This window comes from Megalobrama amblycephala, unplaced genomic scaffold (assembly GCF_018812025.1).
Source record: "Megalobrama amblycephala isolate DHTTF-2021 unplaced genomic scaffold, ASM1881202v1 scaffold431, whole genome shotgun sequence".
NCBI classification, from domain to species: domain Eukaryota; kingdom Metazoa; phylum Chordata; class Actinopteri; order Cypriniformes; family Xenocyprididae; genus Megalobrama; species Megalobrama amblycephala.
Window position 1 is genome coordinate 1,176 of NW_025953375.1, and position 13,568 is coordinate 14,743.

The 13,568-nt window shown below is 37.9% G+C and overlaps 1 protein-coding gene across 1 annotated transcript; it reads right to left on the bottom strand.

The window, feature by feature from the left end:
• Positions 1–949: 949 nt before the first annotated feature.
• Positions 950–12,024, bottom strand: LOC125261557 (gastrula zinc finger protein XlCGF49.1-like). The gene is made up of 2 exons (XM_048180108.1): positions 11,894–12,024; positions 950–1,786 (listed from the first exon to the last, which is right to left on the bottom strand). The coding sequence occupies exons 1-2, from the start codon at positions 12,022–12,024 to the stop codon at positions 1,285–1,287; spliced, it is 633 nt and encodes a 210-aa protein (XP_048036065.1). The 3' UTR covers positions 950–1,284.
• Between the last annotated feature and the right edge of the window lie 1,544 nt (positions 12,025–13,568).

Consider the following 13,568-nt stretch of genomic DNA (forward strand, 5'->3'; position numbering starts at 1 on the left):
GCAAACAGTCTCAAATGTTTTGGGCTTGTAAACATCATAATGTCGGTCTCCCCGGTCTCCCTGTGCATCTTGCTGGCTTCTATCGTTAGTTGTAGTGTTGCAGTTACAACTGCACTAGCAGCTAATACAAAATGAAGGATAAATATTGACTAAGGTTGTGGAAATGGTTCACAGGCGCACGTGACCGTGGCGGGGAGAGGGCTGCAAGAGCCCTAAGAGAAAAAAGAACATCGACAACACAAACGCCATGACTGTTTTGGATGTATTTTTTGGAGAGATGTTTTCTTTTCTTTTTTTCAGACATTTAAAAAAAAAAAATTGTTTTTATTTATTTACCGGTACGTTGTAAAATTTAAATTGTTAAAGATTATGTTTGTTGTTCAATATAATGAGTGTATTTTGTATTGTATTTTTGGAGTTTTTTTTTCAGAGATTTTTTTTAAATATATTTTTTAGTTTACCGTATGTTGTGACATTGTTTTTTAAAGATAATTTTTGTTGTTCAATTTAATATATTTCTTGCAGTTCAAAGCATCAAGTGTCTTGTATTTATCTTGTACTTACATTCATTCTTCGTTTTTAATTTTTCTTAGATTGTTTCCTTAAATGAATGGTTGGGCTTACCTTGCATGAATTGCCCAGTTAGGACCAACATAAGATCCTTACAGAGCCCACTTTAAGCCTATATGGGCATTCACGGTTGAATCCTGGTGCAAGCCCACTTTAAACCCCTTTAGGCAGGTGGGGCCCAAATGGGTCTGACACAAATTGCCCGGTTAAGACCCACATAAGACCCTTACAGATCCCACTTAAAACCCACCTGGGCATCCATGGCTGGCCCCCATGTGGATCCCGGGTGCAAACCCACTTTAAACCCCTTTGGGCAGGTGGGGCCCAAATGGGTCTGTCATGAATTGCCCGGTTAAGACCCACATAAGACTCTTACAGATCCCATTTAAAGCCCATCTGTGTAGCCATGTTGCAAAGCCCACTTTGGACCCCTTTGGGCAGGTGGGGCCCAAATGGGTCTGACATGAATTGCCCAATTAAGACCCATGCAGTACCCTTACAGGTCCCACTTTTAGTACGTCTGGGCTTCCACGGCTTGCCCCAATGTGGATCCCGGGTGCAAGCCCATAATGGGGCCCACATTTGCTGCCCATGAAGCCCTCATCTGGGCCCCACATGTCATTGCTGGCTGGGTGGTGATGTGGTTTCTCCACTGCATGGATCTTCATGTGTATCTTCAGGTGGTTTTTAAAAGAGAAACTCTTTCCACACTGATCACACGTGTGCCGCTTCTCTGTTGTGGATCTTCTCATGTGTTTTCAGAGATGATGACTGACTGAATCTCTTGTCACAGTGTGAACACTTGTAAGGTTTTTCTCCAGTGTGAATTCTCTGGTGCACTTTTAATTGGTTTGCTGTAGTAAAAGTCTTCTTACACTCAAAGCACACGTACTCTCTCACACCAGTGTGTATTTTCTCGTGTTGATATAAATATGGCAGCTGAGAAAAACTTTTTCCACACATAGAACATGAATATGGCTTCTCTTTTGTATGAATTTTCAGATGTGTCTTCAGGTTTGATGCCCAGCGAAACGTTTTGCCGCATTCATTACATTCGAACAGCTTCTCTCCGGTATGAACTGCACTATGAATCTCAAGACTTTGTTTTGATGTAAAACTCTTCCCACATTGATCACATGTGAACGGCTTCTCTCCTGTATGAACTCTCATGTGAATCTCAAGATATTGTTTGGTTGAGAAACTCTTTCCACACTGAGTGCAGGTTGTAGATTTCTTGTCTCTTTTCTTTAAAAATGTATTTTTAGTCTTTGAGCGACTCAAAGGTTTTTCTCCAGGTTTGTCATGACGATCCTCCTCCACTTCACTCAGTTCTTCACTCTCCTCCTTCACTTCCATCAGGTCTGAAATCACAACCAAAAAAGTTAATTTTCAGGATATTAAAGTAATTCAAAATGAGGATTATGAAGTGAAAGAAAATAAAAGTGAACCTTCATGTACTGAAGTAGATGACTGCTATGAAATATTCTGATCACTTTGATGCCCTTTTATATATTTATTATGTCCCTGAAACAGAACCCCCTCCTTCACAGCTCATTTCGAGTGAACGCCTCCCAAAACGCGTGCACGAGTATTGGAACACGAGTGTTTACCACTGGCATTCGCTGTGTTATTAACGACTAGCTAAAACATTCTGACTGTGCTCAACATACAGCGATTGTTTCCTGCTCCTGAAGCAGATTTATATACTTTCACATGGAATTTGAACACCGACTGTAATCGCAGACTGAACGCAACTGGCTCTGACTGGACATAAGCGCACACACTTAGTGGATTCATTATGTCGGACTCACCGCAGGTAACTCATAATCTGCAGTTGTTACTCCTTTCTCCTGACAAAAACATTGCATGCGGCGACTGTGGAGTGTGGAAAGTTACTGGAGCGCGCAACCGCACTCGTCTCTCACAAGGAACGTCATGGCAGTGATTGACAAGCCAGAGGGCCAATCGTTTACGCGATGATCGCGTAAACGATTGGCTGATGTTTTTAAGGCCCTACCCGTGGACAGATGATGTATATTAATATTACTCCTTTCAGTGCACCTAATAAATAGTCTTTTATTAGTTAGTAAAGACAGTTTCAAGTAATATTGCAAAAATGTATAAAACAAAACATCCTCTGTACCACCTTTAAGTCAAGCTTAAAACCCTGTCAGCCATTCTGGAAAGTGAATTTACTTGATACAGTTTGGTGTTTACTGATATTACTGTTTTTTATTTTAATACATGTCTAAAATCTTGATTACATTGTTGGAAATTTTGAACCAGACATAAAATAAATGTAAATAATCTGTATTCTGACCTGATGTTGACAATCAATATGAAAATTTTTCAAATCTCACTTTACTGACCATTTGTTGAATATTAGATGAACTGCATATCTAAATGTGTTGTTGAATCTTTCCAACATGAATGTTGTTCAGCATCATGAATGAAGAATAAACACCAACCTCTTTGTTCTTCAGTATCTTCAGTGTGTTTCATTCTGCAGGGTTCTGGATCACTCATGTTCTCACTGTCCTCTTTAATAAACTCCATCTTTACTGGTTTCAGCTCTTCCTGATGCTCCTTTAATGGGAATATCCCAGCATTTATTGATGCATTCCAGTGGGAGGAGCTTCACTGATGATGTGAGTGATGTGGGAGGAGCTTCACTGATGATGAATCCCAGTGTGGGAGGAGTTGATCTGCCAAAATAAAAAATATCAGTTATGGGGTTTGTTTTATATATAAATGATAACAGAATATAATGTAATAAAATAATTCCAAATATGGATAATGGTAAGAAAAACAGTTAAAAGCACAAAGACAAAAATAATTGTACATCTGTAGTCAACAAATCCCCTCAGTCTGTTGACAGCAATGAAATGAGCTTTAAAGGTGCCCTTGAGTGATTTGAAAAAACATTTTAAATTGTTCCCTGATATCTACATAGAGGGTATGTGGCTTTTTTATGGTCGAAAATTGTCCAGATATGGTTTTACAGCTCAATTTATAACCCCACAAATAGCCCCTAGAATGAAAAGGTCTGTTTTTGCCTTATTTGGAAGGCTCATGAATAGTAATATGGTGCTCCGCTCTGATTGGCTGTTTCACTGTTCGGCTCCTTCCAGTAGCTCACACTGATAGCGAACAAATCTGTACTGTACGGCGTGAACGATGGAGAGTTTTTGGTATTCAACCTTATATGTTTGAGCCTGTTTCTGACGAAGATGCAGATGTAGAGGAACAACCAATTTTGTTGCGATTGGCCATGGACGTTTCTGAGTGGTAAGTTAGTCTTTATTTTCAGTATGAACCTGCAAAACGTAACTGTTACGTCAATGGAACTAGCATATAGCGTTAACTTTACACTATAACTCATAACGTCAGTATTTGCAACTTTGTTTTTAGCATTGTAAAAAAAAATAATTGTAATAATGTGTCGCTGTATGGTTTTACAATGATAGCTTCTTCACTTTGCAATAACAACTCTAAACAACTAACTGTGTAGCGCGAAAATTTGTTTCTAATATATTGACATTACCGATATGATTTTAAATTTGATTTATTTAGCCAACCAAAGTAAAGCATAGAAGACATTCCAAAAAAGCAGTGTCATGTTTACTACTCAGCTGCTGTAGTGTGATTACGATTTAGCTATTAACAAAAACGTACATCGTCTATAAATATCTTTTTCCACAGGTGTACGCATACAAGTCATACAAGTTCTCAAAAATAAAAATATTTGAAAAAAGTGACTAAATGTCTTGTCAAATGACTATCGTTTCAGCTTGAACGGTGTAGAAAGTTAGCTAGAAGGATCGAGTATCTGTAGCTATCTGTAAGCAAATAAACTAACATAGTTAGCTTCGGTGTAATGTGTTGTTGGTTAAATATAGGTCAAATTATAATTATATCCGACAAAAGAGAATTGGCATATGTATCTACGGTTATGTTATAGATTTATATAACAAAGACAGTAATAAATTTTAACCTCACCGTTAATAGTAGTTACGTAAACGTTGCTATTTGTTACTGTACTAGCATCTTGCATTGGATCTAGACAACACTGGGTACATGGTCGTTAATGTTGTTAGCTCACTAAGAAACTTTACATTTAATCAGAAATAGTTTCTACAGCCAAGATGTGGATAAAAGCACTACTTACTGCTTGCGGGAATATAGTTGGAATTGCCCCTTTCTTCAGTGTCAAACCTATGTGTCAAACGCTGAGCGAAAGCCTGCTTGATATTGTCCCAGGTTAGAAAAGCTGTCCGCGGTGAAATGGGCAGAGCAAACTAACAACTTTGAGTTAAATTGTTCCGGTATCCGGTTATAGATAAACATCAGCCATGCCTTTTGACAGTTTTTTTCTGGAGGAAGACTATGAAAAGTTTTCACATCCCCTGCACAGCCTGGAACATAACATTTATTTCCATGATCTGCCATTTTCGCTGTTATCCTCGCTTGGCTTGTTTCTTCACTCTGCCTGCAGAACTTCTGATGATTCCGCTGGGCGGTTCCGCCTGGCCTGGATCATGAGCATATGCAAATATTGGGGGCGGAGTCCCCGACTGTTACGTAACAGTCGGTGTTATGTTGAGATTCGCCTGTTCTCCGGATGTATTTTAAACAAATGAGATTTATATAAGAAGGAGGAAACAATGGAGTTTGAAACTCAGTGCATGTCTTTTCCATGTACTGAACTCTTGTTATTTAACTATGCTAAGGAAAATTCAATTTTTGATTCGAGGGCACCTTTAAGTGTCAATTTACAGCAGATCTGAAGACATCAGCATAATAAATGAGGTGAAAACAGGAACTATTGACATGAAATAAAGAGTGTTTTCAGCAGTTTCTCTGTTAATATTGATGATCCTCAGACTATCAACACTCATTCAACAAGACATTCACATCATCTCATTTTATTCTGAGTATTTGCTGTTAGAAACTTATTGGAGTCAGGATATGTGAGAACATCCTATAAAGTGCTCTACTGAAAGACAATACTGTTATTTCTCACAACATGACATGGATAAAACACAAATAACACAAAAACAAACACTAATGACACTCATCTTCATCAACCACTGCTGCTTAATAACTATGAATTAACTATGAAACATGGATTGATTTTATGATAAGATTCATTGTAATAAAGTAATTAGATCTTTAACATGTAACAGTTTTATGTGCAGAAACTGAAAACTCTCCCCGTCTCAGACTCACAAATCCTGCTGGAAAGATCTCACTTAGAGAAAAACTCTGAGATTTTAGATTTCTACTTAAACTATTTGCAATTTCTTTAAAGCTTTCATTCACTATATGGACATCATTGCATAAGGAACTACTTTGTCACATGTTTTTTATTAATCTGGTCATTTATCTAAAACTATTATAAATGTTTTGTTTTTAATTTAGTATGATGTTGTTATTAAACAGTGTTTTGCGCGTTTTGAGCAAATCAATCGAGTGAATCAATGATTTAGTGGTGCACTCATAAAGAGAGACATTTACTTCATTCCTGAATGAATCAGGCGTTTGAACGAATCGAATGAATGGAAAGGACACAGTAACTCACTCATTTAGACATTTACTGCCACCTACTGGCAGTTTTAAATTATTTTTTAAGTATAACTTAAATAAATAAATCACAATTCTATAATAATAATAATTAATAATTATCATTTACTCATCCTCATGTTGAATCAAATAAAATATGTAAAGCTACTTTTTGTAATGTCTCTTAGATGATCTTTTGGGGGTAATTTCTGAGTCAAATTTGACATGCGATTAAATTGCGATTAATTCGATTAATTAATCACCACATTGTGCAATTAATCAGATTAATTTATCTAAAACTAAATGTTTTGTTTTTATTTGGTGAAATGTTTAGCAGCAGTGGTTGATGAAGATGAGTTCCATTAGTGTTTGTTTTTGTATTATTGGGGTCACATTGTGAGAAATAACAGTATTGTCTTTAATTAAAGCAGTTTATAGGATTTTCTCATACATTGTGACTCCAAAAATCATTTCTAACAGCAAACACTCAGAATAAAGTGAGATGATCTGCTAATGTCTTGAATGTCTTGTTGAATGAGTGTTGATAGTCTGAGGATCATCAATATTAACAGAGAAACTGCTGAAAACACTCTTTATTTCATGTCAATAGTTCCTGTTTTCACCTCATTTATTATGCTGATGTCTTCAGATCTGCTGTAAATTGACACTTAACAATTATTTTTGTCTTTGTGCTTTTAACTGTTTTTCTTACAGTTCTTTACTACTTTTCTAGATATCTGTCATTATTTTAATGGAGAAACAGAATGAAGTTCTGAATTAGCATCAGTTAATTTACGATAGACTGATATAAATTCTTAATGCATTTAGTTTATGGGTGAAATACAAAAAGGGTTAATATAGCACAAAAAAATAATTAATTAAAAAAGGAAGAAAGAAAAATAAATAAAACTTTTCAGGCATATTTAGGAGAATCAGTTGATGACATTCAAACACTGTATTGAAGGATCACAGTGAAGCCCGAAATACTAATTGTCATTTACTTTAATTGTCATTTTAAATCTTTAGACTATACCACAATCCTTCAAACCACCAGTTTTCACCAATTTGTCAGCAAGAAGTTCTTATATAATGAAATCATTTATAATTTATAATGGTATGATCTCTTATTCTTATATATACTCTATTAAAAACAGGTCAAAATAACTGATTCAACATATATTTAATCATTTAATCATTCAATTAATTAAATCCGTTACCCTAGATGATGATGGGACATTAAAACATTTTGTTTTCAAAAAAGTAATTTGAAACATTAAAACAGACACATTTCACCTGATGGGTTTTCTATGTAAAATCACTTTTGTACATTTCATTTGATGCAGACACTACAGTTTGATGTCTGGACTTTAACCCTATAAAACAAACACAGTAACTGATTTATTTTTGATTTGGGCAGATCATCTCCTCCAACCAATCTGCAGTTCAGTCAACAAAGCCCCGCCCACTGCAATTCACAGCTCCTCCCACAGCAGTCACATCATCAGTAAAGCTCCTCCCACTGCAGTTCATCAATAAATGCTGGAATATTCCCATCAGACGAGCACTGAAGCATCAGGAAGAGCTGAAAACTGCAAAGAACACGAGTGATCCAGAACCCTGCAGAATGAAACACACTGAAGATACTGAAGAACAAAGAGGTTGGTGTTTATTCTTCATTCATTCATGATGCTGAACAACATTCATGTTAGAAAGATTCAAACACTTCTGCACATTTAGAGAAACAGTTAAAGTTCTTTTCTAACAAAAGCTCAGTAAAGGGAAGTTTGAGAAACTTTCATATTGATTGTCAACATCAGATCAAACTAAATTATTTACATATTTTACATTTATTTCATTTGGTTCTCAATTTGCAATTGTGTTACCAGAATTTAGCCATTTTCAATATAGTTTTCAACATTGTTCAACTTTCCAGAATGGCTGTCAGGGTTGTGAGTGTAACTTGAGCAAAATCTCTTCTTACAGTAACTTTGGTAACAGGGTTGATGAATGCAGTCATTCATTTGTGTAAAAACTGAGACAATGGATTGAGATTATTGTCTTGTCCTCACATCATGCTGTAGAAAAGAGCCCAGATGATGTCACTTCCTGGGTGTTTTTAAAAGGAGGAAAATCATGTCAGAAGTAACAGGGTTGAGTGAATCATTGAGTGAATGTAGGACACTGATAATAACACATTTAAAGATGCAGTCAGTCTAGACTTTGAGCATGTTAACTTTCTACAGACACCGAAACGATCCTGATATGATGTGAAGACAGATTTTAAAAGCAATTTAAAATGCAAAAAAGAGGTTAAGTTCATTACAACAATGGTTTGCTCAAAGCATAAATCTAAGCATAAGAAATGTATACCTGACTGAGGTATATTTTTTTTAATGTAAAATAAACTTATTTTTATATTATATTACTTTACTTAAGTAAAAAAAATAATTCCAGCAAGTTCAGGCAGCCGAAACCTAAAATTGTGGTAAAAATTATGTTAAATTAAGTTTCAGCCTATATTTCAGCCGTTGAGTGCTACAGCCCTATATTGGCTATTGATATCTTTGCTGTTTTTATACCATCATATGTCAGCCAAATTACCACAATTTTAGGTTTCGGCTGCCTGAACTTGCTGGAATGATTTTTTTTTTTACTTAAGTAAAGTAAAATAACATAAAAATAAGTTTATTTTACATAAAAAATATACCTCAGTCAGGTATACATTTCTTATGCTATATTTAAGCTTTGAGAAATTGATATTATGTATTTCTTATTTTTAAATTGTCTTCTAAATGTCTAATTGTGTAACTGGCATAATACATGTTTACCTGTCAAATAAAATGTTATACTTGGTTCATTCTGGACTGTGCATCAAAATGATCTGAATATTTTATAGCAGTTGTCTATCACAGCAAATCTCAATTTTATGACCTTTCACTTCATATTTCTCTCTTTAAATTATTTTGATGTACTGAAAATTTAAATGACTTTCTTTCATTTCAGACCTGATGGAAGTGAAGCAGGAGAGTGAAGAACTGAGTGAAGTGGAGGAGGAACATCATGACAAACCTGGAGAAAAACCTTTGTGTCACTCAAAGACTAAAAAGACATTTTTAAAGAAAAGAGACAAGAAATCTACAACCTGCACTCAGTGTGGAAAGAGTTTCTCAAAGAAACAACATCTTGAGAATCACATGAGAGTTCATACAGGAGAGAAGCCGTTCACATGTGATCAGTGTGGGGCGAGTTTCAAACAAAAAGGACATCTTAAGAGTCACATGAAAGTTCATACAGGAGAGAAGCCACACACATGTGATCAATGTGGGAAGAGTTTCATGCGATCATCACACCTTAAAGCACACATGACGATCCACACCGGAGTGAGACCGTTCACATGTGATCAATGTGACAAAACATTTCGTGGGGAATCAGCCTTCAAGAAACACCTTCAAGTTCATACAAAGGAGAAGCCACATTCATGTTCTGTGTGTGGAAAGAGATTTTCACTGCTGTCATATTTACATAAACATGAGAAAACACACACTGGTGTGAGAGAGTACATGTGCTTTGAGTGTGAGAAGACTTTTACTAAAGCAAACCATTTAAAACGGCACCAGAGGATCCACACTGGAGAAAAACCTTACAAGTGTTCACACTGTGATAATAGATTCAGTCGGTCAGAACATATGAAAACACATGAGAGGATTCACACTGGAGAAAAACCTTACAAGTGTTCACACTGTGACAAGAGATTCAGCGATTCATCAAATCTGAAAACACATGAGAAGCTACACTGACTTGATGCTGAAAAAGTTTGTCATATATCCTCAAACAGCACATCTCATTCAATGTGCATCAGCTGACACATTTAGCCAGTAGTGTGTATATCTGGGGACCTCTTTGGGCTGCATCTGCCTTTTCTTTTGAGTCCAACAACAGGAAATTGCTGAGCTTTTTCCATGTAACTCAGCATGTACCCATCCAAATAGCAAAATCCTTCTTGCTATGGAGAAGAATCCCCAAAATGCTAAAAGAAGCAAATGACACATCACCAACTGTGGTCGGCTACATTGAGAAACTTTGGAACTGCAGCAGTGTCAGAAATCTTTTAAAAGGGATATCTTCACCTTTTTCCATCAGGGTGTGACGAATCAGTTGCCTGTGCAGGGATCAGGGCATTTACCACAGCAACGCATTAATTTGCCAGAACTTATTTGCAGTAGAGCATAGTTTCCCATCAGACCGGAGATGTAATTGTGTGGCTGAATTTTGTGATGGCACATTTGGCATTTTGAGACACATTCTTGCACCACATCCTATATAGGGTAATTCATATATATTTATACAAGATAGGCATAAAATTACAACTTATATTTGCACAAAATCATGCACGCATGTACTTGAACTAAGTAATGTAGGCAGCTCCTGTTGTGAATTTGTTCATCCTGTAATAACGCCGAAACAGCAACTAGAATTCACAATATTTTAATACAATATTATATACAATTAAAATCTTATGTAAATGACAGTCCCAGCAGTTATTAATGTTGTGCATTGCTGTTTGGCTGCCAGTGGTATCCTTTTTGAATGAAGCCAATAATTCTGCCGATCTAACTCCTTTGGGATCAAATAAATTTGTAGTTCTGACACTGTTAAAACGGCTAACAGCACCACATATCCCAGACATATTGTAAATTTGTTGTGAACCTTCTGAGAGTGTTTTGTTGGCCTTCCTCTGGTAGTTGTAGCTGCTGTCACCATAGACTTAAACAGAGCACGCAGCTGTGACCGGACACTATTATGGCGGCGGGCATAGCGGAAGTGACGTCTTTGAAACCCATGGATAGCAATTCAGTATGCAAATTATACAACTACAGTTGGTTTTAGTGCAAGTGTGTCAAACTCATTTTAGGTCGAGTTAAAAAAAAATACGTCAGAAAACTTCCTCTCGGACCAAATTCTCATTAATTCAACTTATTATAAAACATGTCAGCCTGTCTTGTCACTGTCATACAGGCCCCATCACTAATTTTATTGGAAGTTGTATTTTTTAGTTGTGAAGTTATAACTTTTACACAGTTTGTAGAAAAGTAAAAAGTCTCACCTCAGCTGGGTGTTGTTGCTGCTGATAGGGCTGTCACAATAATTAAATAATCGTCTCACCGTGATTGTTTGACCTCATCGCAGTGATTTTAGACCGCGATGATGCACACATCTCTCTCTAAAAAACACAAGAGGGCGCTGCAGCATCCCTACATCCACCACTCTGGCTGCACGCAATACAGTGCTCTGACGTCAGTATCATCAGAGTTGTACATCCACAGGTAAAATGGATCTAGTTTTAAAGCCGAATACGACTGCACCGATCTGGAAGTATTTTGGTTTCAAACCAGATGACAAAGGGCAACCAAAGGACATTGAGAAGGCAATGTCGTATGTGTAAAAGAGAAATATCCGTGAAAAGCGCTAACACCACAAACTTACGGACTCACCTGAAGACACATCACCCCACAGAATTCGCCGAAATCACGAAGACATCCGCGACCGCGCATCACGCCTGTTTCACACATAATCCATCTGCAGTGCGTGTGCGGTCCGTATGCAGTGCGTATGTGTTGCTGAAGCAGGAAGCGGCCATTGTGCTTTCACACAGCACACGTTTGCAGTGCGTAATGTTATATTCATTAGCTACGCTTATATATTGACAGTTGCTGGAGTAGTTTAGTACACGTAAACATGACACAAAGATTTGAAAACTTACTGTCGACACAAAGCCGACGAAACTGCTTCACATGCCTTTTCCTTCGCATTCAAATCTTTGTACAATACATTCTGCGGGTCATACAGAATTTTATGTTTTTCCACCTCAACGATGAGACGAGTGTCATCCATGTCACCTTGTTTTTGAATAGGTTGGTTTAGGTCCGCCTGTCACGTCATTGCCTGCTGGGATGCGAGTTTCCCTCCAACGATGGGGAAAAACATATGTGATCGCATTATGCAAGTAAACACTGTTCTTTTTTTTTTTTAAAATAAAATAATTGTTTTGAAATGATACAACTGAACTGTGAAATTGAAATGTTTCCTTTTGGCATGAATATAGCTTGCTGGCATGGCGTTAAATCATTAAAAAAAAAATTCTTTATGTAATGTACTAAATGTACAAAGTAGTTTAAATGTGCATAATTTTTTTTTTTTTTTTTTTTTACAATTTCAGGTCAATCCATGTTCATTTTGCCCACACACAATCTGAAAAATAGACTCGGTACGTAAACGATCGCTGCACTGCTGCAGATGCACCGCTCCTGGAACGCAATGACGGACCGCAACCGCGTGCAGTGTGAACGCTCTAATCCGTTAACATGGGTGCATAAAAAAATACGCAACGCATACGCACTGCAGACGGATTATGTGTGAAACAGGCGTCAGTCTCGTCAATTGCCTATAACGCAGGCTTTTGAGCGATCAACTAGGGGCTCGCACTGTTATGTCTGAAAACGTTCAGTATTGGGTCCTGTTGGACTCTGTTATGTTATACACTGCATGTGACAGGTTACGGTGCCTTTAAGGCTGACAGCAGTGGTTTACGGCAAAGGTCGGAAAACGCGAGAGGTTGGTGGCAGTTGATAAATCTGTTATGAATGAAGTTACACGGTGTGGTTATTGAGTCCTACACAAACACAACATTTGGCGAACGAGGATGTCTGAACTCGTCTTACCACCACCGCCTCCTTTTCTACCTGTTCCTGGTGATCCAGCTGTTCCATGGGATCGCTGGCTGACATCGTTTGAGGATTATTTGCTGGCCTTGGGACACTCGGACCTCGCGGAGGCGAGGAAATGCGCGCTCCTGCGCCATTGTCTCGGGCAGGAGGGCCAGCGAATCTTCGCCACGCTCACCTTATCGGATGATAAGTACGTCACAGCCACGGCCGCTTTAAAGGCTCATTTCAGCTGCGGACGAAGCCGGCGGATGCATCGTTTTGAGTTTCGTCAGAGGACCCAAAAGCCAGGTGAAACCGTTTCCCACTATGTATCAGCATTGCGTGAGCTGGCTAGACTTTGTGATTTTGGGGTTTTGGAGGATGGACTTATTGTTGACCAGTTAATAGAGAAAACGTCATGTAACCAACTGAGGGAGAGACTTTTACTAGAGCCAGACTCCACAACACTGGCGGATGCTTTAGTAATTGGAAAGCAGTTGGAAACGGCTCTAGCGGAGGCACGCAAGTTCGTTCGCGCTGTGCACGAGCCTGTGACGTCATCACCACCGTTAGTTCAGCACACAGCGACTGCAGAGGCGGCTGACAGGGTGAGTGACAGTTTGAATGTACAGAGAGTGGACAGGGGGCCCAGGGAGAGTGGGCTCAAGAGCTGTAGCAACTGTGGCTCTCCTAAACATGCAACCAGAGATCAGTCATGCCCTGCCCAGGGAA

Bases quoted from the DNA above. Each gene is read 5' to 3' on its own strand.
- LOC125261557 (XM_048180108.1), bottom strand. From the start codon at position 12,024: ATGGATGACACTCGTCTCATCGTTGAGGTGGAAAAACATAAAATTCTG. The intron at 1,787-11,893 runs GTAAGTTTTCAA...TACAACCTGCAC, and splicing joins TCGTCGGCTTTGTGTCGACA to TCAGTGTGGAAAGAGTTTCT.